This window comes from Saimiri boliviensis, chromosome 6 (genome assembly GCF_048565385.1).
Source record: "Saimiri boliviensis isolate mSaiBol1 chromosome 6, mSaiBol1.pri, whole genome shotgun sequence".
Classification (NCBI taxonomy): Eukaryota; Metazoa; Chordata; class Mammalia; order Primates; family Cebidae; genus Saimiri; species Saimiri boliviensis.
The window spans coordinates 76787993-76808411 of record NC_133454.1 but is presented as its reverse complement, the minus strand read 5'-3'; the positions used below and the strand labels follow the sequence as shown (position 1 = coordinate 76808411).

The following is a 20419-nucleotide window of genomic DNA, read 5'->3' as shown; positions in this document are numbered from 1 at the left end:
CTTCTTGAAGTCATGAGGCAGAATTCAACATCACAAAAAATTTTAAACTTATCTGTTCTAAAAATGACCATAAATTAGAAATAAAGCAACATGCTAAGAAAATTGTTTATAATATATATAATGTATATGTGGTATTAATAACTATAATACGTAACATATATAATAAAAACCATCAGAAGATAACAGCCTATGAAGAGGAAATTCCTCAATATGAAAGGCCAAAAACACTTGAAAAAATGATCAACATTTAAATTACTTTAAAAGTTACTTTTCAACTATCGAATTATCATTGGTCAAAAAGATTGTAGATGTCCCATGAAGGTGTTAAAGTGTAGGCCCCTAGACTGCTGCTGAGGATATAACCAATCTATCTGGGAGGCAATTTAACCATATTTTGCCAACTTAAAACTTTGGCTTATTAATTCCATGTTTATAAAATTACCTAACAAAACTGAACAGAATAATCACAATGTGATTCAGACATACAACAAAGTGCTGTATTTCTGTTCTGAGCTCAGATTCTAGAGTAGGAGAGGTTGTAGGCTTTAGTTCTGAATTCATCATTTTCTTGTGAGACATTAAGCATTATCTTTCTAAGGCTCACGTTCATCACCTGTAGAGTGAGGCACCTCAAAATCAAGTGGCCAATTTGACGCCATCAGGTACTATTGTGCAAATTAAACACACTTAACACAAGATCCAGAGTACAGTTAGGAAGTAATAAATGGCAATTATTAATAACATCATCACCTTCTTTTTCATTAAGCGTAACAGGGAAAAAGCAAGGGACAGAATGTGTTCATAACATTTTACTATTTTAATCTTATTTCCAAACATATAATATATTGAAAGGATAAAAACTTGAACACTTACACAAGGCTCTGTAGAGTACATTGTGGATGTTGCAAGGCATCACTTATAAGCTTCACTCCACCATCTCCCAGGACATTGTCTGCCAAGCACAAATGTGTCAGTCTTTTATTGCTGATGAGAGCCAAAGAAAGATCCTCACAGCCAGCCTCTGTGAGACCACAGCTTTCTAAGCTGAAGGAGAAACACAGATGGGAAAGGATCTGTCACTTCCTGAAGCTCATGCTTCTCTTCTCCTTCACAGGGAAATCAGTGGAACTTATAACCCCCATACCTCAACAATAGAAGTAACCTCAACGAACCTATTTAAATTACAAATTCCATTGCAACTGTGTCCAGGATATGATGAAATGAAACATGGAAGGTAAGAGGGAAAGCTTAAAAAAGAATGAAAATAAAGAGGTCAATCAGAAAAAAAAAAAAAAAGGTAGGTCTAAAAGTGAAATAAGAGAGGGAAGCAGAGGAAAAGAAGGTGGATGCATGTAGAGCTTATTCAGGATTGATAATCAAGCCAGTTAGTGTCAAGACCCAAGCGATTTCCCCATCAGATCGTAATTAAGCTACACAGAACCAAGCAAAATGACTACAGAAAACAAAACAGAAACACTCACGACAGTCTCTCTAGATAACATTCTGGATGTCTTAAGGCCTCACACAAAAGCTGCACTCCATCATCCAACAGATTATTGGTTGACAGATTCAGAAATATCAGGCTCTGGCTTCTGATGAGAGCATTAGATATATTTAGACAACAAAATACAGTTAGATTGCAGGATTCCAACCTGGAAAACAACACAGAAAAACAAATTACCATTCCTTAGAGAAAAATTACAACCAACACCCACCCAGCCTGAAGGTAGGGAGTTGCCCAATCTTTGTGATCTTGCCTCAAAATCCAACTTCTCTACACAGAAAAAAAGTTATTTAATTAAATTATAAGGCTCTGACAGAGTCAAGGAAGGAAGGGAGGGAGCTTATCACATTCCCACCCCCTTAATTCATAAATACATGAAAATATATTGAGAGCATTCAAAAGTATCTTTAAATGATAATATTTTTTAGTCTGGGAAGAATTTCCTCTACTACAACTTGGAAGACAATGGCTCAAAGGATGACTGTATCCTTCTACACTCCAACTTCTGAAACAGAATAGAAATGGACAGGGAATTGGGAGCAAAATGTCTCTCCCATAGCTCATTTATTCATGAGCCCATGTTTTCTGAGGAATCCAGTTCTTACAAGTGAAAAACAAGAAGTAAATCCTACATAATAAAAAACTGTTTTTAAAGATAAAGTAAAAGAAGAGGAGAAACAGGACAAACCCATGTAGAAAGACTCATATTTAGAGACAACTTGTGCCTTGTACATGGTCGGGAGTGATACTATTTGTAGTAAGAGTCAGGCAGCAGCAGCAGCATTTCTGGTATTTGGAATTTCTCTGGGTATTCCTTTTAATCAAGACTTACCAACTTGAGCCACTCAAGAATTGGTTCTTTTCATCAAAATCAGGGCATATAGAGGAAGGAACAGGAGAGCTTCCTCTTCAGTCCAGAATTAGATCTTAATAGATGACCTAGAACATGGGCTAAGGCTGAAAAAGCTCAGCTTGCCTAAAACCTCAATTACTTTTGCACCAACACATAACTAATAATCACCTTAAGTTAAAAACACTCCAGACTGGGTGACAGAGTGAGACTCCATTTCAAAAAAAAATTAAATTGGTAGTATATTATTTTACTAATTGTACTTTCATGAAACCAAATGTAGCACATTTTCAAAATTTAAGATTATGTATGAACTTAATTTCTTCAACATTTCACGTCAAATATTGTGCATTAAATTAAATCTTGTCATTCCACTTACTTTAACCTCGTCCCCTTTACTCAAGTGTGTCAGTATAAGATTGTAAGATGATGGACTAACATCTCTAGTCTTTTTTGCCAATGGTTTAAAACTTCAAATAAGTTAAGAAATATTGTTTCCACAGGTAATAGTTTTCTCTTTTTTTTAACCTTTAAATTTATTTCTGTTAATTTTTGTGGGTACATAATATTTACGTCATGTATACATATTCTGATAAAGGTAATACAATATATAATAATCACATTTGGCTAAGTGAGGTATTTGTCACCTAGAGAGCTTATTTTTTGTATTACAGCCAATTCACTTCTACAGTTTTAGTTATTTGAAAATGTACAATTAAAATGTTATTGACTACAGAATCATTTCTGTAATAGTAAAAATTACATGCAGTTAAAAATATAATTTACACATATCTGAGTCCTAAATACCTTTCAAAATGTATTATATATTTTTCTTTGAATACGTGGCCTGTATGCTTGCAAACACACAGACTTTTAGTTTTGATTTGCATTGAGTTAAACATACACATCTATTAGTCTAAATATACACTGTTGGTTTAAACAAATTATGAATTAATTGTGTTTGAGGATGAGTTTTTAAGTATTTTCAGAATAAAATATCAATATTGAAAGAAAAAAAACAGGCAACATTACTTGGAAGTTTCTGGACACAAATGTACACAGAACAAAATGAAAATATATATATATCCCATTTATGAAGGAAAAATGGTACTGAAAACATTTAAAAATGTTTCTAACTATAAATATTACATGCTTGGTAGTCCATTTTCTCTCATCCTTTCCATATTATGAGTTTCTTGAGATTTTTGTCTTTTTGTATTAGTGCTAATAGAATTTCAGCTATGGGACTGCCTAACTCTTTATGTGTGACATGTCAGCCTCATAAAAATAAAATGTTTCCCCTTTCCCTTGCAGCTGCAAAGAAAAGCAGAGAGTATTACAAATCAGAAAATATTTTATAAGAATGATTTTGTCTCATTATAATAATGAAATCTTATAAGATACCTGGACTTTAGAAATTATTGCTATGCCTTGTGGAAACAACCCTTACCTACTATTAAGTCTGTAATTTTTATCAGTTGTCTTAATTTGTGTCACTCTTGTAGTAGCCACATTGATATTTCTGAATTCCTAAATTTTACAAATATTGTAAAGATTTTTTTCAAATGAGAAAAAAATCATTAACACTCTCCTCTCACATGTATAAAGTAATAAAAAATATAACTCTTTTCTAGTTTTCTAGAGTTTGGAGGTTTTTTCTCACCTGCATTAATTATAATATCAATCACCAGTGATTCAATCAAAGAGAACTGACCCCTAAATATAAGCCAGCAAAACGAGACAGATTAGCTTATCACTTATATTTAGGTCCTTCTTAGGAGCCTGCACAGCTTCCTCTTAATAATGCCACCAAAACAACACCCTTGGATAAAAATTCCCAAGGCCCGAACCTCCTTAAAAGTAAGAAAAGTATAAATGGTTTTGTTGTCCTTATTGCTTGCTGTCTGTAGCTCTGACCAGCTGCTATTAAGTAAAGGTCCATAAGGTGGTAAAATTGCTGTTGACTTAGAGAACCAGAGTTCCATCTACCAGAATAAGCTCTTGGTTTGAGGTTAGTCAGGGTAGGATTTTAACTGATGCAAGATGCTGGAGCTTTCTTTATAAATTGAGCCCTGTTGGAGTAAGTTCTCCTGTCCTGCTAGCAAACTAGGATCAGAAAACTGCTGTCACCTGAAAAAGTGGCTATTCCTCAGTAATGAGTAACTGCTCCTCCTGAAGGTGAGCTCCCAGGAACTCAGAGAAGCGGTGTGAATGTATTTTTCCCTTCTTAAAATGTCTGCTGTGTAATTTCCAGGTTGCTCAAGAACTTCATAATTTATTTTTGTTTTTTTGAGTTTAATATTCTGTTTCTGATAGGAAGAGAAATTGAGAGAGAACAGGAGAGTTGTTGCTGAAGCTATGTGGCTGCAGGAGCTGTTTGTCTCTAAGGATCAATATAAATGTACTGCAGGTGGCAGAAGAATGATATTTCCAAGAGAAGGAGCATTTCCATTAACAGGATAGGCTTCATGGACCTATTCTAAATCAAGGTGAATCATTAGATAAATTAATTGGCTGTGTAATTTGAGATTTCGATTTTACCACAATGAGAAATAAAAGTACCACATGCAGAGATAAAGCCACACATCTACAGTGGACTCATTTTTGACAAAGGTGCCAAGAGCATACATGGTGGAAAAGACAGTCTCTTCAATAAATGGTGCTGGCAAAACTGGATATTAACATGTAAGAGATGGAAATTAGACTACCATCTCTCAACATATATATAAAAAAATCAAAATACATTAAAAACTTCAATCTAAGACTTCAAACTATTAAACTATAAAAATAAAACATTGGGGAAACTCTCCAAGACATTGGACTGGGCAAAGATTGCCTGAGTCATACCCCATAAGCATAGGCAACCAAAGCAGCAATGGACAAATGGTATCATATCAAGTTAAAAACTTCTGCAAAGCCAAAGAAACAACCAACAAAATGAATGGAGAACCCACAAAATGGAAGAAAATGTTTGCAGACTACCCACTTGACAAGGGATTAATAGCAGAAATTTATAAGAAGCTCAAACACCACTATAGGGAAAAAAATCTAATAATCTAATTAAAAATGGGCAAAAGATCTGAATAGACATTTTTCAAAGGACATACAAATAGCATATGCCAAGGTGCTCAGCACCATTGATCATCAGAGAAATGCAAATCAAAACTACAGTGAGAGATTACCTCACTCCAGTTAAAATGACTTATCCAAAAGTCAGTTAATAACAAATACCTGTGAGAAGGTGGAGAAAAGGGAACCCTTGTACACTGTTAGCAGCAGTGCAAATTGATACAACTATTATGGAGAACACTCTGGAGTTTCCTCAAAAAACTAAAACTAGAGCTACCATACAATTCAGCAATTCCAATGTGGAGTATATACCCAAAAGAAAGAAAATCAATATGTTGAAAACATCTCTACTCCCATGTTCACTGCAGCACAACTCACAATAGCCAAGATTTGGAAGCAATCTAAATGCCTATCAAAAAGTGAATGAATAGAAAAAATGTGAGATACACACACACACACACACACACACAAAATGGAATACTATTCAGCCATAAAAAAGAATGAGATCCTGTCATTTGCAACAACATGGATACAACTGGAGATCATTATATTAAGTGACAAGCCAGGCACAGAAAGACAAACTTTCCATGTTCTCACTTATTTGTGGGAGTAAAACATTAAAATAATTGAACTCATGGAGATAAAGAGTAGAATGATAGTTATCAGAGGCTGGGAAGGGTAGTGGGGAAAAGAGGAAAAGAGGGGGATGAGTACAAAAAGTAGTTAGAAATAATGAATAAAACTGAGTATTTGACAGCACAACAGGGTGACTACAGTAAAAAATAATTGTACATTTTAAAATAACTAAAAGAGTATGCTTGGGTGTTTATAACACAAAGGATAAATGCTTGAGGTGATAGATAACCCATTTACCCTTATGTGATTATTATGTGTTGCATGTCTATCAAAATATTGCATGTAATCCATAAATATACACACCTACTATATACCTACAAAAATTGAAAACAAAAAATTGAAAGTGAAAAAATACAAAATCCTCTCCGAAAAAAATACAAATAATGGCTTTTTAGATCACAAAAGGTTCTGTATTTCTTTAATGAGAAGTCCAAATTAAAGAATTTCCTAAGTATCCTACAATTCTCTTGTAGACATATAATTATTACTTATATTAACATGTTAAAGTATATAAATATATATAATTAAAATGAGTTAAATAAATGACCAGCATCTTTATAAACTGGAAGCTTGTAAATCTGGGTATCAGCCAAGACTGTAAATATTTTATACTATCTGGGTCAAGTTTTGAGGTATCATTGTTTGGCTAGATTGTTAGTTAACAACAGTGGTTATATTATTCCTAATATTAACTTAAATATATTTTCCAATCTTATTGATTTTGAAATGTTGAAGTAATATAATATTTAAAAAATTAGTTCTTTTTCTTAATTGCATTTTAGGTTTTGGGGTACATGTGAAGAACATGCAAGATTGTTGCATAGGTACACACATGGCAGTGTGGTTTGCTGCCTTCCTCCCCTTCACCTATATCTGGGATTTCTCCCCATGCTATCTCTCCCCAACTCCCCACCCCCGACTGTCCCTTCCCCATTTCCCCCCTAACAGACCCCAGTGTGTAGTGCTCCCCTCCCTGAAAAAAAAAAGATATTTACAAGGCAAAATATATCACCCTTAAATCTGAAAAAAAAAAAATTAGTTCTCAATTTGTTTATTTAAATGTTTCTAGAGAGGTTTAGTTTCAAAGAGAGAAAATAAATTAGTCTTATCACACAATTTGTTGCCCATTTGTTCTTTATACTATTCAAATAAAGACAGCAAAATAAACACATAGTTTTATATTCCATACTGAGATCAAAAACTTTTGGTCTCAACCATTAAAAAATATTTAACTTACACCTCATCTGGTATGATTATGACGCTACATATACACATGTATCATGGTTTATTAATGAATAAATGAAATGCTTTTGAATGGAGAAGAGGACTGGTAGTTTCGTCTCTGCTTGCTGGGCAGTCTGCCCGGTGGCAGAACTTCTGGTTTTAAGTGTGTATTCTCATTTCTCCAAACTCTGTTTATATTTATGATGACTCATTAGACACTTCATGATTATAAACAAATGTAGTGAGCCACAAATCTTCCTCACTCCCGAAGAAGAAAAAATTTCTATTGGTCCACATGCTATCTACCTGTTAAGCAATATTTTACTCTAGTTGATAATGAGACACAGCTGTGGATATTTGCCATTCTGAGGCAAATTCCTCTCAGCCAACTTTTTTTGTTGTTTTTGATTTTTTTTTAACACAGAGTCTTGCTCTGTTGGCCAGGCTTGAGTGCAGTGGTGCCATCTTGGCTCACTGCAACCTCTGCCTTCCAGGTTTCAAGCAATTCTCCTGTCTCAGTCTTCTGAGTAGTTGGGATTGCAGGCATGTACCACCATGCATGGCTAATTTTTGTATTTTTGGTAAGAGCTGGGGTTTTGCCATGTTGGTCTGGCTGGTCTCAAACTCCTGGCTTCAAAGTGATCCAAAATGGTCGGCCTCCAAAAGTGCTAGAAGTGCAAGCATGAGCCACCACACCTGGCCTTATCTAATATTCCGAAATATTCGTCCTCTAATTCCATGAAGATATAGTGAGTGCTCTGCATTTATATACCATTTTGGTACCCTTCAGGTGGCTGTTCTGTGGAAGCAAAAATCGTTCCCTTACCTTGCTTATAAAGCCCCAACGGCAGAGGATATACAAACTAAGAAGAGATTCTGGGCACAACCAGAAATTACTGGACTATGCCAAGGTTTTTGTTTTTGCTCCCTTCTTGCTGAGCAAATTTTAAGAGCTCACTTTAAAGCATATTTTAAGACCTATTATAAGGTCTATGATGTGGAACAAATGATCAGGACAAGGAGAATAGATCTTTCTCCTCTTGTTGAGGGGAGTCTTTGGTAAATATTTTAGTGAAGCATTCTCATGAAAATTAGTGATTATTTGTGTATCTTTTCAGTATGCTCATGTACAAGGGTTCACATGAACAATTTAAAATTTTAAAAGATATTTTATTTTCTAAATTAACCAAGTTCTCACAATAACGGGATTATGTGTTGGAAGGCAGACTGGCAAAGTCCTACCAATGTATCTACACTACTGATGTATCAACACTGCCCACATCATCTAGAAACAGAGAGAGTATAACATCAAAATGCAATTCTAAAAACGTGTGCCTGGTCTATACACAAACCCAACTAATGAGGACATTCATACAGCCCATGGCTCTTATGAGATATGAAGCAAACAGAAAACTGAACCTTCTCCCACATGAAATGTTAATAGGACCATCAGTGGCCACCCACTGATTACCCATCACTGGCCACCCACACTGGGGGAACATGCAGTCCCATATAATGGAGTATTAGATTATTACAAAGATCTGATGACTTTTGCCAAAGCATTGTATTCACTGTTGCAAGGAGCCCTACTAGTTGACCCAGAAAGATGGTTTCCTATTTGAAAGCCTGGTGACTGTCTGTATCAAGGTATACCAGAGGATGACATTACTCAAACCTCAAATGAAAGGAGTCTTTATCAAGTCCTCCTGATCTGTCAGACGCCAAAGTCTTTTTGTCTTGGATCCATAGCTCCACTGTAAGAAAACATCTTTCCTCTTTTCCTCAATGTAACAGCTTTTTGCTACTAATGTATTTTATTTTTAGACATAAGAACCAGTGACATACTTCTTACCTGAGTTTCAGGCCAGAGATTTCTGTAATGTAGATTACAGAAAATTCCTCATAATATCTTTAAACTACTTCTTAGTGGGTAAAACCTTTACTTTGACCTGGCCTGCTCACAGCTGAACTCAACCTGTTTGAAAATTATTCAACAACTTTCCAGACATGCTGTAAGTGAATTCCATCTTATACTGATAAGAGTTTTAAAAATGTCAAAGAAAGTCTTATCCCAGACTTCGCTTATTTTTCCCATATCTGGATTATAATTTGCTTCCTACAAATACAAATCTACTTTGGCCCTCCATGCACCAAGCTTCAGTCTTGGCCACCCTGAACTGAATCCAGGACTTATAAAAACTTCTAATGTAAAACTTACTGCAACTATTTGTTTTGTTTAGTTTTGTCATAAACATATTTCACCACCTTTCATTGGAAAATGAGACCTTTGTTAAAACCTGTCACACAATGTGGAGAACACTATGATTGTGAATCTTCTCACTTTCATAGACATAAAATCAGCCAAAGAAGAGTCACCACTAAGTAGTGTGTGGTAGCCAGCAAGCACCTTGAAAGATGACCATTTCCATGCTGTTCTTTCTCAGCTTTCTGGGCTGGTCACCAAGTTGCAGTTCTAAATTAAGGGTGAGTCACCATCAAAAATCAAATAAAATTGAGTCTGTCCCAGCACTGCCCCCAGTTAAAGAACACCCCCCAGTGCATTTTTTTTTCTATGAGAGTTCAAAGATACAAGAAATCTGTTCCAGCACTTAAATATTAGAAGTGCTAATTGTTTACAAATTCTGAATCTGCTTCTATTCTCTCCACCAGCAGATTTAGGATATGGAAACACAGAGAACTAACTATACAATGAGAAATCTTCATGGGGAGATGGGAGGAGTAAGAAGTCCTACCAGGATGAAATCAGCCTGATTCTGCTGATGCTTGTTACCCTGTATTATGAAAGTAGATTCAAGTCAGTCCTATAAATAGCAAATCCAGGCTGTAAGAATGTACTTGGACAGACAAAAGCCTCAATTATAAAAACAAAACAACACAAAACAACTGAAGGCTTACCTGAGAGTCTGTAGTTTACAATCCGGGTGTTTCAAGGCTTCACACAATGACTTTACTCCATTATCCCCTATATCACTCCCTTTCAGGTCAAGATGCTTCAGATTCTGGTTATGAATCAAAGATGTAGAAATATCCTGACAACCATCAGAGAAAGTGAAAAATTTCAACCTTCAGAAGAAAAATATACAGGAGATATTAGAAAAATCATCTCCCCTTGGTTACAGGATTCCTTTCTTTACAATCTAATTCTTGGATATATTAATATTTTTATCTTATTTTTATCTAAAAAAATAGGTTATGACTTCAATTTCTATTATGTCCTGATAATTGATACTCCCAAGTTTTTTTTACCTTAAGGGAAAAGAAGGTGATGACATCATGAAAAGCAGAAGAGGAGCCTCTGAAACTTGTAATCCCAGGAATGACTATCAAAAATTATCAGGACCATTCCAAGTACTACAATAACATTAATTTACAATAGCCAAATCTTTAAATAATCGAAGGTTAATTCACAGTTAGCATCCCCTATTTGTTGCTTGGTGACTTTGTTAGATACACAGAGGCAGCTCAAGCAAAATAATGAAGTCAAATCTGCCATTTTGTCTTATTTTCTACCTCCTCAGCCCAAAATCTTGCTTTGTAATACCACCTTTCCTCCCTTCTGCCCACCACCCACCCACGCAAGTACACACAGGAAAATAAAGCTTTTACCCATTTACAGCACTAACCATCCTCATCTAGTAAAAGTGCCTAAGGCACTCCATAAATATAAATGGCACCACCTCACTTATTAGGGAAAAAGGATCACACTAAGTAAGATCACATTAAGGTGGCACAGACTGAAAACAGTCATCATGGTGCCATCTCACCAACGCAACCCTCCCATTCTAAGAAAGGAAGTCTTTTAACCCAGAAGGCAAGACTATTGTAAAGATCCAGATTTGTGACATCCAGTGAAGGGACAATGTGGGGGAAATGTTTAGGGATGAGTGGAAAGGACTTCCAGGAACCAATTAATCATAACACATATCCAGTTGCCTTATCACATCCATATGCAAGACCAGACCTACTCTAGATGCTTGCAATCTGAGGTCAGAACTCACTAAAAACACTGAGACTGGGAGGAAAATATTTGGTGAGAAGCCTGTTTCTACTCCCCACCCAAAAGAACATCTATTTCCAGTGCTAATGGAAACAAAGATCTTTCATTTGTTCAGCATGCAGATCATACTAAGCAACAAATGCACCTTGCACACAGTGACAGGCACAAAATACACTTGTCAAAACTCAACAAACTGAACATTATTTGTGCATTTTATTAAATGTAAATTTTTCCTCAATAGAGAAAAATTTAAGAAGATAGTAAGTTCCAGAACATGTCCTTGAAAGTGTGTTAGTCACCTGCCTAGGCTTTTAGCTCTGTGCTCTTCATTTAGAAAGTTCCTAACCAAGCCCAAAAACCCCATGTGAACAGCTACTATGCCCTGTGGAATCACTGAGAACAAGTTAGCCCTGATCCCATGTCCCCAGTGGATTCCATTGCTCCTGTTCTTCGAGTATTTTACACAATGGGTTATAAGCGTTTGTTTAGCGTTGGCTTCACTTAACAAGTATGAGTGGAAGGTGGGACACAGAAAGAAATTAGAATAACTCCATTAAATTTTCTCATACCAGACTTACAGTAGCTTTTGTAGTTTACAGTCTGGGTGCATTAGTTCTTGATGAAAGATATTCATTGCTGATTTATCAAGGTTGCTATGGGACAGGTCCAATTCTCTCAAGTGTTCATTTGTATGAAGCACGGAACAGAGATCTTGCCAACAATGAGTAATGCGATCACCATCCCTTTGCATAAATAATCGAAAAAAGAAAAACAACACTGATTTTATTTCAGCCCAGGCAGCTCTCAGAAGATAGTATTGGGCTAAAAGTAAGTGTACTTTGGAAAGGCAAGAGCATCTAGTGCAGCTCTGATGTGCCACAGTCACCAAGAAGTCTTTCTCTGGGCACTCCAGAGGCCTTATTTGTTCAATGGCTCTCCCACTTCCCATCTGTTCCCCTCAACACACACAAAATAAAAACCAGAGAGGCTTTACTTTAGAGGAAGAGACTCAGGAGGAATAAGAGAGAAGTATTCAAATACTTGAAGAGCCAATTACCAAAAGATAAAATTTGGTCACAAAGAATATGATTAGGATTAGTGGGTAGACATTAAGTATAAAGTGGTAGAGATTAAAAAACACAGGCCTGAGCCCCAGGTCTACCAATGACTAGCTACATTATTTTAAGAGAGTTTCATCAATTCTGTAAGTTACAAGTTTTCATCGACTATAAAATGGAAATGTTGTCTCCTTCCACAGGGTTGTGAAAATTTAACAGTGCATTTTAGATGGTACACAAAAGCACTCTGTAAATGTTAAATACTTAATTATTTAATTATTAGGAATATCATCAATAAACTCAAAGAATAACGAACAAAACAGGGAACAACCTGGTGATTATAAACTCAACAGTGGAGCAGTTCTGAGTCCCAGTTCAGCTCTGTCACTCACTAAACTGAGTTATTCTGGAAAATTTACTAACCCATGTGAGCCTCAGCTTCATCATCTTGAAAAATGAAGACAATGGTTATCTATTTTTTAGGATTACTGTTAAGATTCAGTAAGGTAGTATATAAAAAATGCTTAGCAAATGTCTCATGCTGTAAGTATTCCTAATAATCAGTAAATGTTATATACATGTTATAGATATTAAATATATATTATATTAAAATATATAAAAGTCTAGTGTGTTGCCTTATATATAATGGCTACTCAATAAATAAATATTCATTCCCATATCTTAAATTTGAACGAATGGCAATTCATAGTGGTGGTCTATATCACTTGAGGTCTTAAATTTCTAAAAACAAGATAATAAATCATTCAAACATTCAAGTGTTTCCTATATGCGAACACTAGATAAAATGGTAAACCATACGGAGATCTCCTGCTCTTATAAAATTTACAATGTAGTTGTATTACAGAAGAGACTGGGGTCACCTACAGTGTTTCTTTCAAAACACTGGGTTCTCTGGCTCCTTATTTTAGCAACAATGCCAATTCTAGTACTAAATAACTCTACAACATAGATAAGGAAAGCTAGCAGGAGAACTGGGAATCAAGTGGCCAGAATACTGTTCTAACATTTACTACAAGGCATAAAAGATGCTTTAATGCCCTGGGTTAAACAGCATCTTCTTTAAACAGAACTCTTAAGTCTGAGTTAAGAAAACTGACTGAAGATTACTCACAATTTTCCAAGGAGGGTAATGGTCATGGCATCAGGGCCCACAATTTCTACTACCACAGTTTGGAAATAAATAAAATATATGTTCTTGTAAGACAGGAATGCTTCCGCAATTGTATTTAATGGCACTCAGCAGCTTGGGTAAAGTTAGCAAACCAAGGAAGTACAATCAGATGTTTACCTCAGTCAAGTTATATGCCTTCTTGGTACCACAATTTTGTCCTAAGTAAAATGGAAATAATAGCAACTACCTCACAGGACTATTGGAAGACTAAACGAGATTAAGGACTTAGAAGACTGCCAGGTTATGTGGTAAGCACTCAGCAACTTAACTATTATTTCAGTGTGCTTGAATCAAGAAGTTTTCTAGAAATACATCTCTGAGTCTCAGTTTTGTAATCTTAAAAATAAATACAGATGGTTGCCAACATTAAATTGGATATTATGTTAAACATCTGGTTCACTATACAAATATATAGCACATAGAAAGTCCTCAATTTTATATACATCTGGGAATGAATTCCATAGTTCATTTCTTTCCTCAGATTTAGATGACTACAGTCAGAAAAGCCAACTTAAGGAAGGAGATAGAGTAGAATAATATATATATAAAACATTAAGGTTCATTTCTTTTTTTCAAAAATATTCATTTAGCACCTACTATTTCCTACTAACCTCCAATGTCTCCAGATAGGCACTAAAAGGCTGAGACCCTTCACAAGCTACAACACAAAGGCCAACCAATGTCTGAGCAATGGGGAAAGTGAGCTAGGTCAGCCAAGTACACAGGAATGTAACACAGAGAGAGAACCTGTGTTTACCAGGCTCAGCAGGAAATTTCTAGTTCCTTATTCTTCTGGACGGCATTATCTTTAGACATTAAAGATACGTACTAACATGGATGCAAGTTTGTGCCAGGCCACATTCCTCCTTGAAGAATGAAGTGCTCATTCCCTGAGTTGTTGGAATTGTCAACAATTTAGAGTCCCCAGCCCAGTCCCTCTCCTGGAATTGTCTTCAGGTCAAAAAAGTCATTTCAGGTAAGTTTTTGCACACTCATCACCAGTAGTCATGACTGGAAAATAAAGGGTTTAAATGCTTGGCCTCCCTGCCTCAAGATGGGACAAATCTAAAGGGTTATCTCAGCTCGGGGACCTCAGCCAAACAACTCCTTCCTCTGACAAAATCTACTTCTCTCCCTTACAAGGCACTTCTAGGGAATGGCCCTAACACACTTACCAAGTGTTAGTTGGGAGGCTTGTTTTTAACATCTTCTTCTCAAATACCATAGTTACAGACAGCCTGATGGTCTGCAAACACCGGCAGTGCTTAAGACAGAAGGAAGATACAAGCAAATGGATTTTCTCAGAAATATTAATGGCAACCTTTTGGAAATATCTCATTGACTGGCTTATAAATGCTTTATCTTGAGTCTCATACAGGTAGTGAAACAACTCCAGAAATCCCAGCTGTGATGGAGAATATTCACTTTTTCCTAATACTTCCATCCACTGAAGTAACTTTGACTTTATCTTCAGTGATATTTTACAGTTAAAAGTCTTCTCCAGTTGTTTTACTCGATTTTTATTCAAAAGGCCAAACAAAAAGCACTTGGTCTGTGTCAAATGGGGTTCTTTATGACTTGTGCTTTGAAGTAATGACTTCAAGTCTTCAAAAGGCTTGAAGGAAGGGTCCCCAGATTCCCAATTGCCTTTCAACATATAGAACATAGCTGCAAAAAACTCCTGAACATGAAGGTGGGTGAATACATAGCAGTTTTCATACTCTGCATCCTTTTGAAGAATATTCCTGTCCAGAAAACTTGAGACATCAGATTTAGTTAACCCAAGCCTTCTGAGATTTTCTCTGTAAAACACGTAAGTCATAGTCCATATTCCTTTGGCAGCAACATGGCACAGGCTTCTAAGCTGGGCTTGGTTGGGTAGACTAGGAGAGCATCCATCTACTGGTGTGAATAAGCTAGAGATATAGCAGGTAAACAGAGCCGTGGTTGTTTGGCAGGTCAATGTGACATCACCACCCTTCTCCATTTGCTGCTTCAGACAAGTACAAGTGGCCAGGCACACTAGGGGGACTTGGCACATGCTGAACAGCATCTCATTGTTTTTTAGTGAGCTGAATGCTTTCTTGGCCCACCTCTTATTTTCAAAAAACTGGTAAATATACTCCTCTCTTGCACCCTCAGACATTCCTAGCAGCTCTACATAATGGTGATTCTTCAACAACTGCTTTAGTCTCTTAGAAGCTGTGAGTCTTGTTGTCACCAGTAAGGACGCCTCAGGGAGCATCACTTTCCTCAGCAAACTACTCATGAGGAAGGACACTGGGTGTTCTTGGGTCCAGTCCTCACACAGTGCAAACTCGGGTTCTTCAAAGGCAAAGTTGAGTTCATCGAAACTGTCAATAATAAACAGGAGGCTGCTTTGCTGGGATAGGATCCCTTCAATGGGGCCTTCTGTGCTGGGCCAGTCCTTTGATATCAGTTGAACAAAGCTTCTCTCTTTCAGTTGATTAATTTCTCTCCCGTTGAGATAAAAAACATACGTAAACCTCTGCTGGTAGAGATTGCCCTCTGCCCAATCCAACATGGCCTTTCTCACCAAGGTTGTTTTCCCAACACCAGCAGCTCCCTGAAGCACCACTGTCTGTGGCTGTTCACCGGTTTTGACATCCACATCAAACAACTGTTCCAACAGTTTTCTGTCTTCCTGAGTAATTCTATAATGGAAATCTTCAGGCTGTCCAGCCGAAGATTTCTTGTCCCATGCAATGCAAAATTTTTCCTTTATTCGAATTCTGTATTCTGTTCCATCACCTAAGTCAGAATGGCATAGGTTAAAAGCACAAAAACAAAGACACATGATTAAAACAAATTCTATGAAATGCAATGTCAAGAAGACCAAACTTGGAGTTAGGAAAAAGAAAGAATATAGGTTGAAATCAGAGCTGGTTTAGATTTTTTAAAAATTATATAAATCAAACAAAAATCTTTCTATAGATTTAAAACCTGTATTAGATGCTGTAACAAAAAACAGAATTGACAATATGGAAAAATGAATTTGTGATGGGAAATAAAAGCCAGATACATTCTAGAAATATTTTTTCTTCTTTCCACTTTTCCTTCTACAGAGAAAAAAGGTGATAGACATGGAGAACAGAGATGTCATACAGATAAAAAAAGAACAGAAGTGACTATTAATAATAATAGGGAAGACCCCAAGACAGACCTGAATCTACAGATCAAAATAATTTACTTTGTACAAGTAAAAAGTTAATAAACATTGAATCATAGCTTAAATAATATTCTGAAAAAGAAAAATATCCTAAGTGAAATAGAATGAAAATATAATTCATCTTTACCTGTTTAAGTTTGATCCTATAGAGATCCTTTAGATCTCTAATAAAAGGACAAGATCTCAGGGAAGACTTCTCTGACCCTCACTGCTAGACTACTTCCCCCTTTTATATATTCTCAAAACAGTACATTTTCATTCACATACATGTCACAAGCTATAATTACTTAATTTTTTAAATAAATGATGCATTTGGCTAGGGGCTTCATCACTGCATGTTCAGTGTCTAACACATCTTCTTGCACACAAGAAGTGTCAAATATATTTGTGCAATAAAAAATGAGAGACTACAATCATATAATTGAGTACTTTACAACTTTTGAATAAAGTATAACTATAGATACTGATATCCCCCCATGTAATAAACAAAAAGATTTCAAGTTTCTGGGAATTATGTACAATATGATCCTCTCCTGGGGAAAAAAATGAACCAACTTTATGTATCTGAAAACCTATACCATATCCACCAATATATTAACACTGGTTATTTCTGAATCATAGGATTGGGGATGGAGAGTGGGAAGAGTGAGAAACTCACTTTATGTACTTTTTAAATAATATTTGAATCTTTTTTTTTTTTTTTTTTAAAAAAAAAGCTCATTTTGCCTATGTGAAGTTTAAAAACAAAGCTAAAACATAAACAAATGATAACTAAAAAAGAAAAAATGATTGTCCAAGCAGGGAGGAAAAAAAAACACACAATTTACTCAAAATTAAAACCTACCATGAAACTATAGTAATTCAGTGTGATGTCAGTACATTCATAGAGAAAATAATCAGTAAATCATTGCTGATTATTTACTGAAAATAATTACTTATTTCCTATTTTGTACTTACAGTATTTTCCAAAGTTTCTATAATACAGATTACTTTTATCACAATTTGCCAAATAATTTCAAGACATTTATTAGCTATCTGTGTGCAATTATCTGCACATAAGAAGGAAATACCCATAGGTTTGAAATAACAAAATTTATTAACCATGAGTTTTTCTCAGACCACAAACATAAACTTCTTTATATGGAATCAGAAATTAAGGTCACAGTGGGAAATTATATTCAAGGTCATTTAATGTAGCAAGCAATTGTTATATTTTAGTGCTTTGGATGAAGTTTTCAGTTATTTCTTGAATGAAATAAAGTGGCTTGTTAGAATGTGGCTGGGTTAAGAATAAAGTTTTCTCACTTCACCCAATTTTCTTTCTACTGTAACTTCATTTCTATAAACTGGAATTAAATTACGTAGAATTCAAAACAAAGTGGGGAAATGGTGTTAGACCAATGATCTGAAATCCCCAAGCTTTTGGGCACCAGGGACAAGTTTTGTGGAAGACAATTTTTCCATGAACGTCGGGGGCAGGGGTGACAGGGCAGGGAGGGGAGATGGTTTCAGGATGATTCAATTACATTACATATATCATGAGATTCTCATAAGGAGCATACAGTGTAGATCCCCTGCATGTGCAGTTCACAATAGGGTTCCTGCTCATATGAGAGCTCAGGCGGTAATCCTCACTCGGCCCACCACTCACATTCTACTGTGTGACCTAGTTCCTGAGGGGCCACCAACCAGTGAGAGTCCATGGCATAGGAGTTCCGGACCCCTGTGTTAACTACAACTGAGAAGACCTGGTTCTAGAAATCAGTTTTTATATGAACCAGTTTGTCACCACTCTTAGAATTTAATTACAGCACCATCTTTAAAGAAAGAAAGGAGATGTGATAAACTGAAAGTTTCTTGCCAACTCAGTGAACTCTTTAGTCCATAAAATATAAACATTAATATACCTTTGTGCATCAGCCCTTCAACTTTCGAGCAGGCATTCTAAACACTGCTCTCTTGAGGACGAATTAACAAGGCCCTGATTCTGACTTTGGCCAGAGAGTCAGTTTTGTTAACTCTTTTGGGGTGACATTCAGGGAACAGGTGGGGTATTAGAAGTTAGCAAGAGTTGGACAGGCACAGTGGTTCATGCCTGTAATCCCAGCACTTTGGGAGGCCGAGGCAGATGGATCATGAGGTCAGGAGATAGAGACCATCATGGATAACACTGTCAAACCCCGTCTCTATTAAAAGTACAAATAATTAGCCAGGCATGGTGGTGCGTGCCTGTAGTCCCAGCTTCCCAGGAGGCTGAGACAGAAGAATCGCTTGAACCCGGAAGGCGGAGCTTGCAGTGATCCGAGATCATGCTGCTGCACTCCAGCCTGGGTGACAGAGTGAGACTCCGTCTCAAGAAAAAAAAAAAAAAAAAAAAAAGTTAGCAAGCGATGAACAAAGTTCTCTGGGAGATAAATCTCCATCCTGTATAACAACTTTGAATGCCTCCCAAATTAGACGAAAGGCCTAATTACTCACCCAGCACTGCCTCCTGATCTCTTTGTGTGTCTTCAGCGGTGGCATCATCTGGTCCTATACTCTGGGTCGACCCTGCAACAGATTCCAATGGAATTTTGAGGTTTAACATAAACAAGTAAGCTTTCATGGTGGCCAGAACAGAGGCCAGCATTCTCATCAGTAGTACAATTCTATGGCTATCTGGATTGAAGAAAACTAGAGCTGCCAGAGACAAAGCTTAGCTAGGGGAAGAAACAATGTGATATGATCAACACAGAAGTAAGAGACCTCTTGCCCAGGTTTCCACCCTGTAACTAACTCCGGGGCAAATGGTGTAGTGTAAGCCCCAGTTTCCTTGTCTATATTGACTTCACTAGGATATGGTAAGGTGCAAAGGAGACAATGGATATGACTATTTTATACGTACATATATGCTTAATATATATATATAACTATAAAGCCTTGTACATGAGTAAGGAATTCTGGATGTCTATAATATTTCATATCTGAGAATGACTAAAAATACTAGATTGGCTTATATCCAATAATAATTTTTATCTCATTCCTTATAGTTCAGCAAATATGTTAAATCATATTTGATTCCTCAAAATGTTGCCTAACTTATAACTTGTAATTTAGCGAAGGCACTTTATGGAACAATTTCTATCACTTAATTCCTTTAATCATTTCAATTAATACAAGATGGATGAATTGCCCCTAATTGAGAAGCTAGGCTGAGTAGCAGTACTCAAAACCCTTCTGCCTCTCCTTCCTCAAATAATCCAACAAGCTCCCCATGCACAAGACCACCATGGAGCTTCTGTCCCCCAAAATGGTTTAATCCCTAAATCCCTCTTACAGAATCATTCCAATGGGCTCCAGGAAACACCTCCGTCCCGCCTAGCCCCTAGAATCACTCACGGTTGATCTCTGCTTTTGCTCTCTCACACAGATTCTTCAGATTCATCTTGCCAAAGATTTTGAGAGTCACACTCCAGGCTTTCTCTCCTGGATAATATTTCTTTATCAAGTTGGCCAGGTCCTCCCTCCTGGCCTTCCTCACTTCATTCCAGGGTATCAGGCCGTGCTCAGGTTCCATGGTGTCCTTTAGGAATAACTTGAATGTATTTAATTCCTCTTTGTTTAGTTCCTCCAAATACAATAGCAGCCCAAGATCAGCAAAGAAGGAAGATGATGATGAATCTGCCATCTTGTCCTTGG

At 36.5% G+C, this 20419-nt stretch overlaps 1 protein-coding gene across 1 annotated transcript in view; it reads right to left on the bottom strand.

Moving 5' to 3' along the window:
• NLRP14 (NLR family pyrin domain containing 14) overlaps positions 1-20419 on the bottom strand; it is a 37583-nt gene extending 17164 nt beyond the window's left edge. Inside the window, exons 1-7 of the mRNA XM_003919796.3 lie at positions 20120-20419; positions 19220-19291; positions 14727-16323; positions 11880-12044; positions 10200-10367; positions 1482-1652; positions 874-1044 (exon numbers count right to left, since the gene is read on the bottom strand). Of these exons, the coding sequence (XP_003919845.3) occupies positions 874-1044; positions 1482-1652; positions 10200-10367; positions 11880-12044; positions 14727-16323; positions 19220-19291; positions 20120-20408 (2633 nt within the window). The 5' untranslated portion in view covers positions 20409-20419. The remainder of the gene's footprint in view (positions 1-873; positions 1045-1481; positions 1653-10199; positions 10368-11879; positions 12045-14726; positions 16324-19219; positions 19292-20119) is intronic.